Source organism: Carex rostrata, chromosome 34 (assembly GCF_964058835.1).
Source record: "Carex rostrata chromosome 34, lpCarRost1.2, whole genome shotgun sequence".
Lineage (NCBI taxonomy): Eukaryota > Viridiplantae > Streptophyta > Magnoliopsida > Poales > Cyperaceae > Carex > Carex rostrata.
Genome location: NC_135951.1, coordinates 3,262,246 through 3,285,409, shown reverse-complemented (window position 1 = coordinate 3,285,409; position 23,164 = coordinate 3,262,246). Strand labels below are relative to the sequence as shown.

Sequence of the window (23,164 nt, the reverse complement as noted above, 5' to 3'; positions counted from 1 at the left end):
CACTTATTTCACCAAATTGGGTCCCAAACCCAATAACCCGCGCCCTTCCTATTCCATATCCAATTACCGTCCACGTGGGAATTGACCTTCTGGTCTCTCAATTCTTCCAAATCCATTTAAGCCCAACTACACTCCCAGGCCCAATTACAATCCTAGAGCTTCTAATCGGGCTTCTACCACTGAGCAGACTCCAAACCCAGATCGGAATACAATTTGTCAAATCTGAGACAAACGTGGCCACAATGCAAAAATTTGCTAGTACAGAACAGATCCTCCCACTGTTGATTTTTTCCTCTCAGCCTTCATTTCAGGCACAACCTGGACAAGCCTCTCAACCAAATTTTCAAGCCAACAGTGCACAACCTTCCTATTCTCCTTCGGGTTCTGAGTGGTATCTCGATTCCAAAGCAACTCACCATGTGACGAATGATCTCTCCAACTTGTCATCACATTTTCCATATGAGGGGTTTGATGCGCTACATATTGGTAACGGATCCGGTATGAAAATTAGTTATATTGGTTCATCTTTCTTAACCTTCTCTACTTGTACCATTTCATTAAAAGATGTGCTTTATGTGCCGAATTTCACCAAAAACCTCTTAAGTCTTTCCAAATTATTGCATGATAATTCAATTCTCATTGAATTTTCATCTACTTCTTGTATTGTTAAGGGGCGCCGCACTATGAGGATCCTTCTTCATCTTACACTTCTTAAAGGCCTCTACATAGTTCTTTCTCCTCTTGCCACCACTCCTCATGCATTCTTGGGAGAAAGAGTCTCGATTAACCTTTGGCACTTACGGCTCGGGCATCCTTCCTCACCGACTACTCACAAAATTTTAAATTTACATTCACTACCTTGTACATCTAATAAAATGAGCTTATGCCAACATTGTTGTGTGGCTAAGTCTCATCGATTACCTTTTCTCCCTAGTTCTTCTTCTTCTTCACCTCTTGAGGTAGTGTACTCGGACGTTTGGGGTCCCGCCCCTTTATTGAGCAATAATGGTTTTCGTTACTATATCATTTTGTTGATGATTTTTCCCAGTTTACTTGGATCTATTTTTTGAGAACAAAGGATGAAGTTGTGCATGTATTTACTTCTTTTAAATCTCAAATGAAAAATTTGCTCAACACGACCATTAAGGTACTTCGCACGAATGGCGGTACCGAGTTTAAACCAATTGCTCGCTCCTTCCCCTCTCTCATTCACCAACAAACGTGTCCATACACCCCCCAACAAAACGGTGTATCCGAACGCAAGCATCGCCATATTGTGGAGTTGGCTCTTTCTTCTATGTCTCATGCCTCTATTCCTGCTTGTTATTGGGATGACATCTTTGCTAGCATGGTTTACTTGATTAATCGGCAACCCTCCTCCAATAATAGCAACTCTCCATACTTTACCCTCTTCGGCAAAATACCCAATTACACTTTTTTACGGGTTCTAGGCTGCCTTGGCTTTCCCTATACGAGGCCTTACAACACTCACAAACTTCAACCCCGCTCCATTCTTTGTGTCTTTCTTGGCTATTCTCTTTTTCAAAAGGGATACAAGTGCCTTCATATTCCCACTAATAAAGTGTATGTTTCGCGGCATGTCATTTTTGATGAACTATTTTTTCCTTTCAAAGATCATTCTCTTTCAGGTAATTTAGAGGCTTCCAGCTCTTCCAACAGCTCTCTGTTTTTGGCACTACTCCCTGACTTTCAGCCTCAACAACAATTGCCTACAGCTTCTATTATTGGGCCGGTTCCAACCTCAAGCCCAACTGGAGGTCCTTCTTCTTGCGCCTCTCCTCTCCCTGGTCCTCTTCTCTCTTCGGGTGCAGCCCCTGTTGGAGCGGATCAGCAGCAGTCTATACCCTCCATTTCAAGTGTGGGTACAACCCATGTTGTAGCGGAATAGCAGCAGCAGTCCCCTACTCCCATTCCCTCTCTCAGCAGTTTGGGTGCAGCCCCTGTTGGAGTGGATCCGACCTCTATTCAAACTCCTTCCGTCCGTGCCAATTCTTTATCTCAACCTGAGACCCCCTCTGTTTCCCTACAGATAGCCCTTAATTCTTCTATTCCTGTTTCTACTCATCCTATGACCACGCGCACTCGTGATAATACCCACAAAATTCATGTTTTTAAAGACCATGTGGCCCTTCTTGTTGATACTTGTCTTGAAACCGAACCAAAATCCTTTAAACAAGCCAATTCTCATCCTCTTTGGCAAAAGGCCATGTCAAACGAATATCAAGCTCTTCTTTCAAATCAAACCTGGACTTTGGTGCATCTCCTGATCTCAATGTTGTAGGATGTCGATGGGTCTACAAAATTAAAAGGCATGCCGATGGTTCCATTGAACGGTACAAAGCAAGATTGGTAGCTAAAGGGTTTCACCAAGAGGAGGGCATCGATTATTTTGAGACGTTTAGTTCCATGGTACGACCTACAACTATTCGCCTCGTTCTCACGATTGCTCTTTCCCTTGATTGGTCTATTCGGCAACTCGACGTTCACAATGCCTTTCTCAATGGCACGCTTCAAGAAACCGTGTATATGGCTCAACCACCCGGCTTCATTGATCCCTCTCGGCCTAACCACGTTTGCCTTCTCTCCAAAGCCATTTATGGTTTAAAACAAAGCCCACGTGTGTGGTTTCATGCCTTGAGTTCGGCCCTTCTTCAACAAGGCTTCCAACCGTCCCGTTACGACCCATCCTTATTCATTCTTTCTTCTCATGGCTCCTTAATCTTTGTTCTTATCTACGTAGACGATATCATTGTTACTGGAACCAACCGTGACCTCATTCAAAGCTTCATTAACTCTCTTCAAAATACCTTTGCCCTCAAAGATTTAGGCGACCTTCATTTTTTCCTTGGCATCGAGGTTTCTCGCACCACTCAAGGCTTTATGGGTAATTTCAGAATTGAAGATTTAGCCTGGTAAATTAGAAAATTTCAAATAATTCAAATTTTGATGAAATTAGAAAAATGTTTGAAAATGAAAATGATTGCAACCTGGATAATCGGTAGAGATGATGAAAGTGGCAACGATTTGAGTTTCATTCTTTGGAAAATTGCTGAGCACCCATGAAAAAATATCCTTTGCATAATCATAGTCCCAAGGCAACCAAACATGCACCTTTTCTTCTTCCTTTACCTCTGCAGTTGCCATTGGAGAAAAAGAGCTTCTTCCACTAAGATAAGAACTTGTTATAAGCAACCACCACCTCCAAAACGAAACCAAACAATATGAGACAAAAGAGAACAAATAATGATGAAATCAACGAAAGGAGATATCCAATTCGATTACCAGCTGAAAGGAGACACCCATTCCCGCTTGCATCGCCATATAAGATCCGACTATCCAACAAAACCCTAGATCCTTTGTAGAGAGAGAGAGAGAGAGAGACAATGGAGCAAGGAAACCCTAGTCTTAGTCTCAAAAAGGAAAGGAAATGGAGAGAGAAGAAAGGGTTCAGAGAGGAAGAAAGGCTTCCCTAATTTGAATTCGTATCCTCTGAGATATCTCAAACTTTGCGTGACTTTATGGAATATCCCAACCGTTTAAATACATTCCGCACGAATCTCAAAGCACACATAATACTGACCCTTACATCACCCCCGAATAGACACCGGACACGTCGGTCACGCAAAAGTTGAGATATCTCAGAGGATACGCATTCCACTAGTTTTGGGCCTTATCGCTAAACAGAGGGTCCATTCGGTTTGTTGACTATATTTGGTTTTAAAAAAATTTAAACCGAACCGAACCAAATATTTGAATCGGTTTAAAAAATAAACTGAAGCCGATAGACATCTTTATTTGTTGCACAAATCATCCTCAATTTTTGAAATGAGCAAAATAAAATCATGTCTAATTAACTGATAATAGCGGTAATAGATTCCGTAAAATATATATTTTTTTAATTTTTTTTTTGACGATTGCACAAACTGTTAATCTGTGAAGCAGCTCACTAGCAAGATGCTATAAATAATAAGCGTAGTGATACGATTTGTGTTTTATTCGTAAATAAAATATTTTTTAAGTGTTTTCAAACCAAATGACATTCATGAATAAAACGCAAATAATATGCACAAAAAATGGCTTCTTTTTGTTTTTATTTTTTTGGGTTTTTCCCTTTCTTTCTTATCGAACTGAATCATTCTTGAATTATATCCAAATTATTTTCGAATTATGATTTTTTTATCTTACCGAACCGAATCCGAATAATTCATTTATTACTATGATAACAAAGAATATAGAGAAATTTTGGTTCCGTTTTTACTCATCTTTATTCTTTGTTTAAAATTAAAAAGAAACAAATGTGATATATATGGGTGGTATATATCCGTTTATTTCAATATTATGTTAGGTCATGTTTAATTGTGGAGTAAGAGGTAAGCAAATCTCTTACTTTATGCTTAAGGAGTCAAATGAAGAATAATATATGACAAATTATGTTAATAATCGACTTGCATATCACCCCGATATTTTTATTAATATATATGATTATATATACTTGGAAACTTGGTTTTGTTAATCAAATATTATCACTCAAACACTATTTCAAGCAATAACAAAACAAGAGTGCACACCAAATCTTAACAAATTCCTGTAAAACTTGAACCGTATGACAGATTAATTAGATTGTGGGTGCTGCTGAAGCCATTCCTGGATGGCAGAACGAAGAACATGATTTGGAATCAGATCGCGATGAGGAAGCACCAAATTTGTCATAGGCGATGTGTTATGCCTTCCGTTCAACCATGTCTTGATTGCCTCGGCTTCATAAGTAAACCCATCTGCTGCAATGCATGGATTCTTCATGATTTCCTGTAATAATGGTTGGAAGGCCAACAAACAAACAAACAAAATAAGAAGAAAAAAAATGTGTTTTTGCCATTTATATGCTGCAAAAAAATGCTAGTGATGACAATCAAAGCGATAATCTATCTAATTGAATGATTAATTTGAAAAATAAAGGGCAAAATGAGGCAGTTTAACAGGTGCAACTTACAAAGATTTTTTTGAGGACACTAAGAGCTTGTGAAAGAGGAAAGTGTTATATCATTTTTGTTCTAAATGAATTTCACTTTACCCGGCAATAATATAAAATAATTCCATTGCATTTATTTGGGTTGCACTTATTTACAATACCATGAAAATAGAAGGGGAAACTATATATACCTGCATTATTGGACATATAAAATGTGACGGTACATGTTCTTCATTAGAAGTTGAAGATCCAACAGATAAGAGTGAAGCAGCCTTTACGAAGGGTTCAATCGTGGCCCAAACCTCAGTCATATCAGGGCGTTTTCTTCTGGAAATATCAGCACATCTCAGACCAAGTTTAACTAACTTTTTGGCTAGGTCAGACGGCCATTTTCCGGCAGATTTGTCAACTATAGACAGGAACCTACCAACTCGCATGCCTTCCTGCACTTCATTTGCAATATTCAGTGCACGCTTTCCTGTTAGAAGACGTAGCACTATTATACCAGAGTAAACATCAGATTTTGGTGTCAGTTCCCCCGTTGAAAGAAATTCGGGGTCAATATATGCAAATGTTCCTGCAAGATGACTAGTACGATATAAGGCAGTTGTGTTTGTATCAGATTGCTTTATGATCTTGGAAATCCCAAAGTCGCTGAGTTTACTGATGAAGTTTGCATCGAGAAGAATATTATCTGGTTTGAGGTCGCCATGGATCACAAGGTGTGGTTTATTTGAGTGGAGAAATACAAGACCTAAGCAAATCTCATTGATGATGCGAGTTCGGGATTGCCATGTCAGAGATGAGGTATTATCAGCACAAGTCAACTGGTCCTCAAGACTTCCATTAGGCAAGAACTCATAGACGAGTGTCGAGATTTCTGAGCAAGATCCTATTAGGTTGACAATATTTGGGTGTCTAACTCTATTGAGAATAGCAACCTGTAAAAATAAAATAGAATTTGATGTTTTATTTTGTTTATGAAATAGAGTCCATATAATAAAGATAATGCATTGGGTACCAGCACAATTTGATGAGGATTAAAATGATGAAAGAAATATCAAGAATTATAATTTGGCTTGTTTGACTCAATTAGGCTTTCCATTAGTACATAAATTGCCTTAAATGTTGTGACTTGTTGCAAAATATAATATTACTATCTTTAACATAATCTGTTACCTCTTGCTGGAACTCTGATAACCCTTGTAAGCTCTCTGAATTCAACTTCTTTATTGCCACTGTGGTTTTTCGAAGAGAGCCCTTATAGACACATCCAAATCCACCTTCTCCAATCTTCAACGAATCACTAAAATTTTGAGTTGCTTGTTCCAGCTCACGCAATGAAAACTGGGAGCCTAGTACCATATCAGAATTACCAAAAGAGTGCTCTTTCTGTCTTCTTAATTGTTGAGCCTCTTTAATAGCATTATCACGCTCTTGCTTTAGCTTATTATAACCTATTTCTAAATCAGAAATGATTTCTATCAATTGCTGCTTCTGCTTATCCAACTCATTTCGTTGAAGTTGATTCTCCAATGTCAGTTGTTCGATTTCCCTTTTAAGAAGATCATTCTTGTCATTTTCTCTCTTTTGGATTTCCTCAATTTCTTTCTGATGTCGTTTCTCCCTTTGAATTTGCTGCAATTGTAATTTTTTTTTGCTTAATCCTTTTGGTCTGATAATATATTTACTAACAAAATTTCTTCTATGAAAATATAATATTCATTCGATATTTCTATGTTTCTTCAAGCATGAGATAAAGAGCCATATTAAAACCAGAATCAATTAATAAATCAGAATGTTGAATTTCTTTTTAATTATATATATATATATAGAGATGGGCTATGGTGCATTGCAATGCATGAACCCTTTTATGCATTGCACTCTAAATCATGGATTTAAAGTCCAAACGACCAATCCGAACCGTTCATCTTGTTCTTCATATTAATATGTGCTTGGAGACCAAATTTTACATTTTTTTGAATTTGTTTACTATTTATTAAGCAATTTTGAAAGTCGCTGATCTGATGGTCCAGAAAATTTTACTGTTTTTTACTGTTCACAGCAAAACAGCAATTTTCAAAAATGCTTAATAAATAGTAAAAAAATTCCAAAAAATATAAAATTTGGTCTCCAAGCACATTTCTATATGGATTAAACATCTAACGGTTCGGATCGGTCGTTTGGACTTTAAATCCGTGATTATAGTGCAATGCATAAGGGGGTTCATGCATTGCAATGCACCATAGCCCATCTCTCTCTCTCTATATATATATGTGTGTGTGTGTGTGTATACATATATGCACATACATACATATATACATATATGCACATACATACATATATACATATACATACATATATATATATATATATATAGAGAGAGAGAGAGAGAGAGGCTAATATGCTTTCGGTATCATATGGGCCGAAATACACACGGTCCAAATTTGAAATTTCAAAATTCAAAAAGTCGATATGAACCGTTCATCTTGTTGTCCATATTAATATGTGCTTGGAGACCAAATTTTACATTTTTCTGAATTTTTTTACTATTTATTAAGTCACTTTGAAAATTGTTGATCCAATGGTTGCTTAACAAAACAGTAAAACCGTTGGATCAATGATTTTCAAAGTGGCTTAGTAAATAGTAAAAAAATTCAGAAAAATATAAAATTTGGTCTCCAAGCACATATTAATATGAAGAACAAGATGAACGGTTCAGATCGACTTTTTGGATTATGAAATTTTAAATTTTGACCGTATGTATTTCGGCCCATATGCTATCGAAAGCACATTAGCCTCTCTCTATCTCTCTCTATATATATATATATAGGACTTGGCTATGGTGCTATGGGTTGCATAGAGGCCTCTCGTACTACGGCTCAATATTCGAGTTTTCAAAATCCTAACGATCGATCTGAACCGTTTATCTTGTTATCCATATTAATATGTGTTTGGAGACCAAATTTTACATTTTTTGGAAATTTTTTACTATTTTTTTAAATTTATTGAAAATCGTTGTTTTTCAGACAAATCTGGACCATAAAAAACAGCGATATTCAATAAATCTAAAAAATAGTACAAAATTTCCAAAAAATGTAAAATTTGGTCTCCAAGCACATATTAATATGAAGAACAAAATGAACGGTTCGGATCAACCGTTAGGATTTTGAAAACTCGAATATTGAGCCATAGCACGGGAGGCCTCTATGCAACCCATAACATATTAGCCAAATCCGTACTCCAACATGTTTATCTTTAATTTCAAAGTTTAAACAGACGATCCGAACCGCTGAACGTGATAACCACATTAAGATATGATTGGAGAACAAATTTTAAATTTTTTGGAAATTTGTTACTTTTTTTTAAGATAGGTACAAAATTATTGTTTTTAGATGGTCTACAATTTCCTCAAAAACAGTGATTATGTACCTATCCTAAAAAATAGTAAAAAAGTTTAATTCAAAAAATATAAAATTTGATCTCTAAGTACATTTTAACGTGGATATCATGTTGAGTAGTTCAGATCTTTTATTCCGACTTTGAAATTAAAGAGAAAGATGTTGGAGTATGATTGGGGCATGAAGCAATGGGGCATTTGGGCCCTTATATATATATACGAATTTAGCACCATAATATTGTTAGCATTTAAATTAAAGAAAACAAATTAAATTTACTCCAAAAACAGATAAAATGTTTCTGTGGTTGTATTAATTGCAACCTTTTGTCTTCTAAAAATCTTTGTGTCATTTGTTTATTTTTATTTATTAATTAGTTCTAATGTCATTTCTTGTTAGCAGTAAATATTTGTAATTAAGTTGAAGTCAGGCTTCATTCCATCGTAATATTCTAGTTGCTCCCGGTAAAGTAATTATATTCTATTGATCGTGCCAACCTTTTTCGGTTATGTCATCAAGGTCCATATTTTTCAATACAATCCAGTATATTTAAAGAATAACAATTCAGAAAATAATCAAAACAACAAAGATATATGGAGAGGGTCTGAGGTCATTCCCTTTGATACATTAGACTTTCAGTAGAACAAAAATTTAGGAAAATCTTATTTATCATTTTTTCTTAGGTTGTAGAGCAAAAAACTTAGAAATTCAATTGAAAGAAAAGAAATTGAAATCAATTTGAACAAGTAAGAAGGAAAAAGAAAATTGAAATAAAGAATTATGATCAAGAATAAGTGGAATGATGTACCTCTCTAATAGCATTATCACACTCTTGCTTTAGCTTGTTATTATCTATTTCTAAATCAGAAATGATTTCTCTCAATTGCTGCTTCTGCTTATCCAACTCATTTCGTTGAAGTTGGTTCTCTAATTTCAGTTGTTCGATTTCTCTTTTAAGAAGATCATTCTTGTCATTTTCTCTCTTTTGGATTTCCTCAATTTCTTTATGATGTTGTTTCTCCCTTCGAATTTGCTGCAATTGTAAAAAAAATTGCTTAATTCTTTTGGTATGATAATATATTTACTAACAAAATTTCTTCTATGAAAATATAATATGCATTCGATATTTCTATGTAAGAAGTTTCTTCAAGCATGAGATAAAGAGCCATATTTAACCCCAAATCTATCAATAAATCAAAATGTTGAATTCTTTTTTAATTGAATATATATATATATATATATATATATAGAGAGAGAGAGAGAATAAGGCTACCATACATTACAATGCGTAGGCATTTTTGTATATTGAACTATAAATTACCGGATTCAAAGTCCAAATAACCGATCCAAACCATTAATCTTGTTCTCCATATTAATATGTGTTTGGAGACCAAATTTTATATTTTTTGGAAATTTTTTGTACTATTTTTTTAGATTTATTAAAAATCACTGTTTTTTATGGTCCATATTTGTCTGAAAAACAACAATTTTCAATAAATCTAAAAAAATAGTAAATTTGTGATTTATTAGACTTTCAGTAGAACAAAAAATTTAGGAAAATCTTATTTATGATTTTTCTTAGGTTGTGGAGAAAAAACTTAGAAGTTCAATTGAAAGAAAAGAAATTGAAATCAATTTGAACAAGTAAGAAGGAAAAAGAAAATTGAAATAAAGAATTATGATCAAGAATAAGTGGAATGATGTACCTCTCTAATAGCATTATCACGCTCTTGCTTTAGCTTGTTATTATCTATTTCTAAATTAGAAATGATTTCTCTCAATTGCTGCTTCTGCTTATCCAACTCATTTCGTTGAAGTTGGTTCTCTAATTTCAGTTGTTCGATTTCCCTTTTAAGAAGATCATTCTTGTCATTTTCTCTCTTTTGGATTTCCTCAATTTCTTTATGATGTTGTTTCTCCCTTCGAATTTGCTGCAATTGTAAAAAAAATTGCTTAATTCTTTTGGTATGATAATATATTTACTAACAAAATTTCTTCTATGAAAATGTAATATTCATTCGATATATTTCATATAATATTCATTCGATATTTCTATGTAAGAAGTTTCTTCAAGCATAAGATAAAGAGCCATATTTAACCCCAAATCTATCAATAAATCAGAATGTTGAATTCTTTTTTAATTGAATATATATATATAGAGTTAGGCTGGGGTGCTATGGATAGCATAGTGGCCTCTATGCTACGGCTCAATATTCGAGTTTTCAAAATCCAAACGGTCGATCCGAACCGTTCATCTTATTCTCCATATTAATATCTGCTTGGAGACCAAATTTTATAATTTTATGATTTTTTTTACTATTTATTAAGACACTTTGAAAATCGCTAATCCAACGGTTTTACTGTTTTGTGCGGCCACCGTTGGATCAACAATTTTGTAAAATACTTAATAAATAGTAAAAAAATTCAGAAAAATGTAAAATTTGGTCTCCAAGCAAATATTAATATGGAGAATAAGATGAACGGTTCGGATCGACCGTTTGGATTTTGAAAACTCGAATATTGAGCCGTAGCATAGAGGCCTCTATGCTATCCATAGCACCCCAGCCTAACTCTATATATATATATATAGAGAGAGAGAGAGAGAGATAGAGAGAGAGAGATCTAGTAAAGCTACCATACATTGCAATGCGTAGGCATTTTTGTACATTGAACTATAAATTACCGGATTCAAAATCTAAATAACTGATCCAAATCATTAATCTTGTTCTCCATATTAATGTGTTTGGAGACCAAATTTTATATTTTTTGGAAATTTTTTGTACTTTTTTTTTAGATTTATTGAAAATCACTGTTTTTTATGGTCCATATTTGTTTGAAAAACAACAATTTTCAATAAATCTAAAAAAATAGTAAATTTGTGATTTATTAGACTGTCGGTAGAACAAAAATTTAGGGAAATCTTATTTATGATTTTTCTTAGGTAGTAGAGCAAAAACTTAGAAATTCAATTGAAAGAAAAGAAATTGAAATCAATTTGAACAAGTAAGAAGGAAAAAGAAAATTGAAATAAAGAATTGTGATCAAGAATAAGTGGAATGATGCACCTCTTCTGATGTGGCCTCTGTCAAATCTGATTTGGGACACCTAACAAAGACAAAAAATATATGTCATCAAAGCTTCTTATGTGATTATTACAAATTAGATATAACCAACCAGAACTGGTGTAATCCGATAATTAAGCCAACCCGAAATACAAAGATTTCAGCCTGAACCAAAAGGATTAATTAAAGCTCTATTTCTTCAAATCAGTATGAATTTTTGTTTCTCTGTCTTTTGATAATGTGTACAAAATGAGAAATAAGTTTACGCAAATTAAGCTCGGTTAACTGAAGGGCTAGTGAGATCCTAACAAATGTTTTGCCCAGTTGTCAGTAACCAAGGCAATATAATCTAATCACATGGGAGACTTACAAAAACTTAATAGTACCTAGTGAATAGCAGATTTCCTTTGAAATCTATAAACCATATTTTGCATGTTGGGTTTGCCTTCTCTGCCACTATTAAATCATCAACACTGCATTTGAAAAGGTGCCAGAAATCAACACCGAGGAGATATATATGCCATGTTACAACTTTTTTGCTACTATGGATTTTCAATCATTGCAGGTAAACTCAAATGATACCAGTTGCCTACCAATAACAATCTTCAATGGTGTTGGTATGGTCTGGAACAAAAATGCCCAAATATGCCAAAAAACTGCAAATCAAGCCTAATTAGGCCTTTATAAATGCAATTATCCTCAGTTGTGTAGCATGCCCGTAATGGAGGATCAAATCAATTCAATTTCAGACTGAAGCTATCTTTGAGATATCCTTTATGCCAACAAAGGTTTAAAAAATTGTTGCACCCCCACCAGAACAGACTGTGTACTTAAATTGTTGATTCAGACTCATTTTTTGCAGTTGTAATTATGTAAAGTGAAAAAATCAAGATGTACATGACTATCTTATCTTAATACCTGTTTGGAACTGACCACATTACAAGATTCTTGATCGCCCTCAAGTCAATCAGCTCTAAAATCGCTTCTGCTATAGTCAGCTCTAAAGATTCTTGATTTTGACAATAGCCGTGTATCAGTTTCTCAGCTTTAAACTGCATTAAAGTGAAACAGTGGATACAGTGTGTTAGTGTATCGTTAGTAGCACATCGAGGTTCAATCAAAAACAATACCGTAAATAAATTTCTGAATTTTTCATCAGGAGATTCTAATAACCTCTTTTGACTGAGAGGAATTTTTTGTTATCTACAAAGATATCAATATCATGTCATGGGTTCCCAAGTGAAAAAAGAGAAGAAAAGACATGTGTACATTAAAGTTAATTAATTAAAAATAAATTTCACCTTCTGTATTGCACACTGAGCCACATATTTGTCTGGAAATTTATTGCAATCCCTCCATTCATTGAGAAATGCATCTGTTTCATAATGGAAACAATTGCATGAGTATGACATTTAAATGCAGAATGGATTTTTTTGGACTCTTCTGGTGCATAAAATTGGTTATCAATGAGATAAGCTTCCATTTACTACCAGAAAAGGAATCAAGATAAGGATTGGACCCAATTAATATTAATCTTTTATAGGTTATTGAGAATTTATCTTCAAAAATTCAGAATCATTTTTTTATGAAATTAGAAAATTTCAGAATTGAGGAACTTTGTGTGGGAAGTGAGGTGCACAAGCACAATCAGAAAACAATATGGCCCATAGTACTCTTAGAATAAAATTACTTCAAGTGAAGATAACTCACTATATTGTGGATGATTGGGAGCTAAAGTAGGTATATTGTGGATGGAAGTGGCAACAATTTTAGTTTCATCCTTTGAAAAATGGTTGAGCGCCCATGAAAGGATATGCTTTCCTCGATCATACAACCAAGGCAAACAAACATACACCTTTTGTTCTTCCTTTACCTCTGTGGTTGCCATTGATGATTCACGAATTTGCTGCAATTGTAAATTTTTTTTGCTTAATTCTTTTGGTCTGATAATATATTTACTAACAAAATTTCTTCTAAGAAAATATAATATTCATTCGATATTTCCGTGTAAGTTTCTTCAAGCATGAGATAAAGAGTCATATTTAACCCCGAATCAAATAATAAATCAGAATGTTGAATTTCTTTTTAATTAAATATATATATGTATATATGTATATATATACATATATATATGTGTGTGTGTATATAGATAGATAGATAGATAGATAGATAGATAGATAGATAGACAGAGAGAGTGGAGGGCTCAAATGCCTCATTGCTTCCTACCTCAATCATACTCCAATATCTTTATCTTCAATTTCAAAGTTTAAATAAACGATCCGAACTGCTAAACGTTATATCCACATTAAAATATGATTGGAGAACAAATTTTAATTTTTTTGGAAATTTTTTACTATTTTTTTAAATAGGTACAAAATCATTGTTTTTAGATGGTTCACAATTTCCTGAAAAATAATGATTTTGTACCTATCTTAAAAAATAGTAAAAAAGTCTAAAAAAAAATATAAAATTTGATCTCTAAGTACATTTTAACGTGGATATCATGTTGAGCAGTTCAGATCTTTTGTTTCCACTTTGAAATTAAAGATAAAGATGTTGGGGGTACAATTGGGCATGAAGCAATGGGGCATTTGAGCCCTTCTCATATATATATACACTAATTTAGCACCATATATCATTTAATTTAAAGAAAAGAAATTAAATTTACTCCAAAAACTGATCACATGTTTCTGTGGTTGTTTTAAATTTGTTTATTAGTTCTAAAGTCAATTATTATTAGTAGTAAATATTTGTCATTAAGTAGAAATCATGCTTCATGACCATCCTAATATTTTTAGTTGCTCCCGGTAAAGTAATTATCTTGTATTGATCATGCTAACCTTTTTCAATTATGTCATCAAGGTACATATTTTTTCAACACATTTTAAGTATATTTAAAGAATAACAGTTCATAAAATAATCAAAACAACAAAGATAGGGGCCGAGGTCCATTCCCTTTGATATATTAATTAGACTTTTGGTAGAATAAAAATTTAGGGAAATCTTATTTATGATTTTTCTTAGGTAGTAGAGCAAAAACTTAGAAATTCAATTGAAAGAAAAGAAATTGAAATCAATTTGAACAAGTAAGAAGGAAAAATAAAATTGAAATAAAGAATTATGATCAAGAGTAAGTGGAATGATGCACCTCTTCAGATGTGGCCTCTGTCAAATCTGATTTGGGACACCTAATGAAGCCAAAAAATACATGTCATCAAAGCTAATGTGATTATTAAAAATCAGATATAACCAACCAGAACTCAAGTAATCCAATAATTAAGCCAACCCGAAATACAAAGAACTCAACTAGAACCAAAAGGATTAAAGCTCTATTTCTTCAAATCAGTATGAATTTTTGTTTCTCTGTCTTTTGATAATGTGTACAAAATGACCTGAGTAGTGAGTACAAACCCCAAATAAGTTTACGAAAAAGCTCAATTAACCGAAGGGCAGGTGAGATCCTATCTAAAAAATACCAAGGCAATGTAATCACATGGGAGACATACAAAAGCTTAATAGTACCTGGTGTAGATCTGATTTTCATTTTGAATAAACCATATCTTGCATGATGGATTTGCCTTCTCTTTGATAAGTTCACTGCACTTGAAATGGTGCCAGAAATCAACACCGAGGAAATCTTCAATGTTCCAAAATTTATGCTACCAAGGATTTGCAATTGTCACAGATAAACTCAAATTATACCAGTCTTAAATGGTGGTGGTATGGTCTGGTACAAAGATCCCCAAATTTGCAAAAAACTGTACCTAATTAGGCTTTGATGAATAGTACTGCAATTATCCTAAGCTGTGTATCATGGTCGTAGTGGAGGATGAAATCAATTCAATATCATATATCAGACTAAAGCTATCTTTGAGATATCCTATATGCCAAAAAAGGCTTGAAAAATTGTTGCAACCCAGCAGAAAAGACTGTGTACTAATTAATTGTTGATTCAGACTCATTTTTTTCTGTTCTAATCATGTAAAGTACAAAAAATCAAGATGTGCATGACTATCTCATCTTAATACCTGTTTGAAGATGACCACATTACAAGATTCTTGATTGCTTTTAACTCAATCAGCTCTAAAATCCCTCCTATTAGATTACCATTATTCTCGTGTATCAGTTTGTCAGCTTTAAACTGCATTCAAGTGAAACAGTGGACACAGTGCGTTAGTGTACATTTAATTAGTAGCACATTGAGGTTCATTTGAAAACAAAACCGTAAATAACTTTATGAAGTTTTCATCAGGAGATATCCAAACGACCTCTATTGACTGAGATGATTTTTTTGTTCTTTACAAAAATATCATGTCATGGGTTCCAAGTGAAGAAGAAAAGAAGAAGACATGTGTACATTAAAGTTAATTAATTAAAACTAAATTTCACCTCCTGTATTGCACACTGAGCCAGATGTTTGTCTAGAGTTTCATTGCATCTCTCCCTCTTTTGATTGAGAAGTTTATCTGTTTCAGAATGGAAACAATTGCTTGAGTATGACATTTAAATGCTGCAGGACTTGTTTAATTTTTGGACTCTTCTGGTACATAAAATTGGTTATCAATGAAATAAGCTTTCATTTGCTACGAGAAAAGGAATCAAGATAAGGATTGGAACCAATTAACATTAATCTTTTATGGGTAATTGGAGATTAGCTTTCCAAAATCCAGAATCAATTTTTTTTTAAACTAGAAAATTTCAAAATCGAGGGACTTTGTGTGGTAAGTGAGATGCACAAGCACAATCATAAAACAATATGATCCACAATACACTTAGAATAAATTACTTCAAGTGACGATAACAAAAATCGATCAAAATTAAAATGATTGCAGCAGCATTGGTAGACAATATATATACAAACTCACTATGTACTTGATCATTGGTAAGCATGATGTAAGTGGCAACGATTTTAGTTTCGTCCTTTGGAAAATTGTTGAGCACCCATGAAAGGATATGTTTTCCTGCATCATAGTTTGGACGCAAAAAAACATACACCTTTTGCTCTTCCTTGACCTCTGAGGTTGCCATTAATTGGTGATTCACTTATTGGAGAAAAAGAGCTTGCACTAAGACCTTGTTATAAGCAACCACCACCTCCAAAACAAAGAATAGATTTACTTACGTGACAGGAGCATTGCACTAGCAAAATGAACAATTTCTATAGAGAGAGAGACGATGAAGCAAGGATAACCTAAAACTAGAAGCAAGGAGAGACGAGTCAGAGTCTTAGAGAGGAAAGGCGGTGAAGAATGGAGGGGTTGAGGCACCCGGAACCAAGACAAGAAAAAATGGAGAGAAAGAAGATAGGGTGAGAGAGAGTGAGAGGTTCAGAGAATTAGTCTATTCATCAATGGTTCTAGTCTATTGGTATGGTAAGCAATTTAGAGATAATTTTAAGTCTCCAATTAACTAAAGAGATATATAGGTCCATATTGCTTGACAGATTGAGCATCTTTTTCTTTATAGATCAAGCAAAAATTCACTGCTTTATTAAAGCCACTTTTAACTCTGCATTATTATATACGCAGGCCCAAACTCACCACGAAACTTGTTTTGCCTTTCCCAAAATCACTGCTTTATTGAAGCCACTTTTGTCATTCTGGGTTTACTTTAAATTTGCTTAACCACTAAGGATGAAATTTTTTTGATTAGCTACAAAAAAAGGAAAAAAAATAAACACAGAGACTGACAATGGGGAGCCACTCAGCAATTAATGAAATTGAATGCCAAATTTCATATGGGGCCTAGTAACCAACTATTCATTTTCCAACAACACTCAGACTAAACAATCCGCTTCATAAACCAAAAAAAAAAAAAAAAAAAAAAAAAACTCAACATGATTCAGCTTCGAATCATGGTCCGTACCCCCTCATCCGTCAGTAACTCAAGCAAGAGCGAATGCAGGCCCGATCGTCAATGATACTTGCCGTGCTTACACCATTTGTCAACGACTTAATACAACATGCTACCTTTGGTATCATGCCTCCGGCCACCTTTCCTTCCTCGTCATCTTTTGAATCACACTAATATCGGTTTCTTTTATTAAACTACTAGAATCGTTTCAATCCTCCAAAATTCCGGCTACGTCAATCAGTAATATCAACTTTTCGGCACCCACAGCAGCAGCAATCTCTCCTACTGCTGTGTCTGCGTTGATGTTGTACGCCAAATTGCATGAGTCAAAATTTAGAGAAAGTAACCAGGTGTAAGGGTTTTTTTTGTAAAAGATAAGATATTACTATATGGAGTATGGCTAAATTGCTACCGGTAACACTTCGACCTAAGTGCTTAAGGTCAAATTTTAGTATTTGATGTTCAAACAACAAATCCAAACCATTAGATATTCAATCTATATTAAAATGTGCTTGGAGACCAAATTTTACATTTTTTGGAATTTTTTTACTATTTATTAAGCTGGTTTGAAAACCGCTGTTTTTATTAAATTTCTGCAGCATTGAAGAACAGCGGTTTTCAAACCAGTTTAATAAATAGCAAAAAAATGAAAAGAAAAAAACTAAAAAAAAATGAAAAAGGAATTAAAAGAAGGTCAATTTTTGCATTTCTAATAGGGAAAGAGAAAAGAAAAGGCTGGAAAGGAGTTATTTATTTATTTATTAATTTATTTATTTTTATAAAAGTGCAACAAGTCCACAAACTACCAGTTTGTATTGAAACTAAGTAGTTCATGACAATACTGGTATCAAACAGCTGGTACACAAAACTAAGCCCTAAAAGTCACATCGGAAAATTAACCATATATGAAACAACCAACAAAAGTTCCAAGTATTACAAACTAATACAATAGAAAGGAGTTATGTATTAATAATTATTGGTATGTTTAAACAATCGATCCGGCAGTTAAACATGATCTCCATATGAAAATGTACTTTGAGAGCAGATTTTATATGTTTGGATGGTCCAGAATATTTGAATCAAGTGATTTTCTACTTATCTAAAAAATACTAAAAAAATTATAAAAATTATAAAATTTAGTCTAGAAGTAAATTTCCATATGGAGATCTTGTTGAATGGTTCTGATTAACTTATTGGACTTTAAAAACAGATATATGAGTCCATAGCGCGGGTCAATCCGTATTATGCATCTTACCGATCCTCTATTTCCAAAATTTTGCAATAATACCCAAGCATTAGACTGTAACAGAAAAAAAACACCTCCTACCAAGTATCGAGAAATTTTAATCCATCCCAAAAAAGCTATGGTTTCTTTTCAGTTGGATATGACCAATTTACCAAATAGCTAATTTGGTTGCTACATTTTTTACTTCTATGAGCAATTTACTCATTTTTGCTTGATGTGATCTTATATTTAAATCTAGGTGTTACTTGCAAATAGACCAATAACTTCTTCAATTTCTAATAAAAGAAACATTTGAAGTGTGTGTGTGCCCGTGTGTGGGAGAGAGAGAGAGAGAGAGAACCCATGTCGAAAGAGGAAGTCGAGAATAACAAGACAGCAATTCGGCTTGTAAAATTCAGTTCTTCTGATGATATTTGCAGCTTGAGAAACAGTTATTAACCTAAAACTATCCACCTCTCCATCTGAAAAGTAAAATTACATTAACACAAAAAAAGTAAAATACACAGTTAAATCTCTTAATTCTGATCCAAATGACATTCGCACAAATGAATGAAAAAACAAACAATTATAGAGGGGTAAAAATATCAGTGATGAAATAATGGACCATTTTGTAAAATTAGTTTTTGACAACTTAAGAAGGTTTATGTTTTAGGAAAATGAGTGTTATTTAAAAATGTGTATATGCATGAATTGTCTTGGTTATCTAGAGATGTATGCACAAGACAATTGAATATAAAAAAAGAGTAGAACCTTCATTTTTGGGAACAAAATAGGCAACTTCAGATCATAGCCGAAAAGTACATATCTTTTTGTACAGATATCCCTCAATATCCATGTACGAAACCACCCCTACAGGTATAGCACTGAAAAACCAATACCACGACAAAAAAATCAACTGTAACTATAAGAAGACACATAAATTAATTAAATGTAGACAGAAATATAAGGTTGTTCTGTATACTTGGTAGATATAGATGCTGGGATTCCAGCCTCTTCTTCACATTCCTTAATTATGTTCTTCTTGCATGACATTCCATGTGGCTGAAAACAAAATTGATGTATTAAATTGATATATAATCCCAATGCTAAATGTCACCAAGCTATATTAAGTTTCTAAAACCCAATTATTGGTCTAGCTAACTTTTTTGATATAGGTTGTCTTTTTGTAAAATACATCATGCTGGGACCAGACCGGACTATGGACCGGACCAACCCGTGTGGGTCTAGACCAAGGTCCTTGGCATGGGTTTGGGCCAACCATTCCAAACTAGACCCGCCGGACCCGGATAGTGCCAACCCGTGGATTGGGGAGACTTGTGGACCGGCCGGGTTTGGACTGGACCAGACCAGACCGTTTGGTCAACACTACACTTGACCATGGAAGAGGTTTAATAAAAGACTTACAAAATGATTATAAAAAGGAGAGAACAAATTTCATCATGCTTTCACATAACACACAACATTTTACATAGTTGAAACTAACACCCGACATCTTTTTAAACATTAGTGTCACTACAACTTACATCAAACTAAATGCTGATGCTTTTTGCCTCTACCAGCATGCTTTATATAATATTAAACATTTTACATAGTTGCAATAAGGACTAATTAGCCTATATAAGCCCTTGCAAGCAATGAACTGAAAAATAAATAAATGAAATTGTTTCTATTTCAATTCAATCTCAAATTCTAATAGGTACCATAACCACAGTGGCATCAGCCCCCTGATCTTTCCAATTTAAGAATCACAACGCATAATTACAAGCTTACAGTGAATAAATGCATATAACAAATACACCCAATAGTAACAAATAAAAATTTCAATTTTTTTAGGGGTCTGTGTGTAAAAAGGGAAAACAATGTAAGGATGGATATAACAATTTGATATGAGGGAGAGTATCAATAAAAATATCAAATTCTGTACCAATTTGATATCAGCGAGAGAGAAGGTAAGGATAGATATAACAGTGAAATGAAAATTCTATAATTACCAGGGGTTCTTGTGCAAAAAAGAGAAAAAAAAAAAAAGGTAAAAAATGGATATAACAACGAGACGAGAGAGAGATTCACAAGATAAGAGCTTGTTATAAGTAACCACCACCTCCAAAACGAAACCATATAATATGAGACAAATTAACATAACAAATAATGATGAAATCAAAGAAAGGAAACACCCAACTCGATTACCAGCTGAAAGGAGACACCATGACCGCTTGCAACGCCTTATAGGATCCGACTATCCAACAAAACCCTACATCCTTTCTAGAGAGATAGAGAGAGAGAGACAATGGAGCAAGGAAACCCTAGTCTCAGTCTCAGAGGAAAGGAAATCGAGAGAGAGAAAAAAGGGTTCACTAGTTTTGGGCCTTATCACCAAACAGGCGGCCCATTTGGTTTTAAAATTTTGTGACTAAAGTTCGGTTTGGTTTGTTCACTATTCGCCAAACAGAGGGTCAATTCGGTTGGTTGACTATATTTGGTTTTTCATCGGAACATAAAAATATTGAATCAGATTTAAATACCTAATTGAAATTAAACACATTAACTAATTAGATATTCAATAAAAAACAATGTTTTAACTAATACTTTTCTAATACTCTGATATGTAATTTCTGATTCTCTAACAGTAACTTATAATTCTAGTTACCAATCATAATTCAAAAAATTTATTTTTATTTTAATCCTAAATTTAATTTGAATTACAAATTAAACATTTAGAGGGGAAACAAAAAAAAATTTCTAGTAGGCAAAGTCGATCGGAACGTTCCGATCTCTACTAAAACTCTAAATCTACCCCTTTGGGCCACATGGGTCCGCCCCTGCTTGACACACCATAAAAAAAATAACAATTGTGAACCTTTTAAAAAAAATAGTAAAAAGTTTTCAAAGGAATGTTAAATTTGATATCCACCCAAATTTTAATAAATATGACGATAATGTTTGGATTTAGTAATCGCAGAATATAGCCGTAATTAAAACAAGGACTTTAATTTGCGATGTACCTTAGCCCATCTCTTAATATAATAATTCTTAAAAGTATAGTTAAAAAAACTAATGATCGATACACGGTTCTATAAATGTGTCCGCACACATTGTGTATGAAAATGTCGATACATTGTACACGTCTCTATATACAATTTACATACACAATTTCTAAAAGAAAATCGAGTCAGATGTGAATGATTATATACACGGTTAATTGCTATAAAAAAATCGTGTATGATTATAATGAATCATACATGGCTTATATAAAGAAACCATGTATGTTAATATTCATACATGGCTAAGTTTTCAAGAACCGTGTTTGATTTGTTTGTTTTTTCAATAGATTACTAATGGGCTAGCATCCATATTAATTCGCTAGCCATAAACATACATATTACACATCCATATACAACCATATAATTCAAGAAATATTCAATATTTAGAAAGTCTGAGTATATATAATTCAAGAAATTTGACAGTGATGTTTAATAAGGGAATTTCACTCATGACTATATATGATTATATATACTTGGAAACTTGGTTTTATTAATCAAACATTGTCACTCAAACACTATTTCAAGCCATAACAAAACAAGAGTGCACACCAAATATTAACAAACTTTAGTATAACTTGAACTGCATGACAGATTAATTAGATTGTGGGTGCTGCTGAAGCCATTCTTGGATGGCAGAACGAAGAACATGATTTGGAATCAGATCGCGATGAGGAAGCACCAAATTTGTCATAGGCGATGTGTTCTGTCCTCTGTTCAACCATGTCTTGATTGCCTCGCCTTCATATGTAAACCCATCTGCTGCGATGCATGGATTCTTCATGATTTCCTATAGTAATGGTTGGAAGACCCAAAAGAATAAGAAGAAGAAAAAAAGTGTCTTGGCATTTATATGCCACAAAAAAAGCTACTGATAGTCAAAGCAATATTCTATGTAATTGAATGATTATTTTGAACAGTGAAGGGTAAAATGTGGCAGTTTAATTAGCAGGTGCAACTTACAAAGATATTATATGAGGACACTAGCTAAGAGCTTGTGAAACAGAATGTGTCCTGTCATTTTTGTTTCCAGTTTTTCTTTTTTTCTAATTGGATTTCACTTCACCCGGCAATAAATATAAAAAAATTATATTGCATATATTTGGACTGCACTAATATAGTTGCAAAACCATGAAAATAGAAGAGGAAACTATATACATACCTGCATTATTGGACATAGAAAATGTGACGGTACATGTTCTTCATTAGAAGTTGAAGATCCAATAGACGAGAGTGCTTTCGATTGTGTAGCAGTCTTTACCAAGGGTTCAATCGTAGCCCAAACCTGACTCGTATCAGGGCGTCTTCTTCTGGATATATCAGCACATCTCAAACCTAGTTTAGCTAACTTTTTGACTAGGTCAAATGGCCATTTTCCGGCAGATTGGTCGACTATAGACATCAACCTACCAGCTCGCATGCTTTCCTGCACTTCATTTGCAATATTCAGTGCATGCTTTCCTGTTAGAAGACGAAGCATTATTATACCAAAGGAGTAAACATCAGATTTTGGTGTCAGTTCCCCAGTTGCAAGATATTGGGGGTCAATATATGCAAATGCTCCTGCAGGATGAGTG

General features: G+C 33.8%; 1 protein-coding gene across 1 annotated transcript in view; it reads right to left on the bottom strand.

Annotated features, from left to right (window-relative positions):
• LOC144549142 (uncharacterized) overlaps positions 1–23,164 on the bottom strand; it is a 72,971-nt gene that overhangs the window by 19,972 nt on the left and 29,835 nt on the right. Inside the window, exons 7-13 of the mRNA XM_078297881.1 lie at positions 15,840–15,916; positions 15,479–15,591; positions 14,957–15,109; positions 14,599–14,638; positions 13,161–13,356; positions 12,752–12,825; positions 12,369–12,502 (exon numbers count right to left, since the gene is read on the bottom strand). Of these exons, the coding sequence (XP_078154007.1) occupies positions 12,369–12,502; positions 12,752–12,825; positions 13,161–13,356; positions 14,599–14,638; positions 14,957–15,109; positions 15,479–15,591; positions 15,840–15,916 (787 nt within the window). The remainder of the gene's footprint in view (positions 1–12,368; positions 12,503–12,751; positions 12,826–13,160; positions 13,357–14,598; positions 14,639–14,956; positions 15,110–15,478; positions 15,592–15,839; positions 15,917–23,164) is intronic.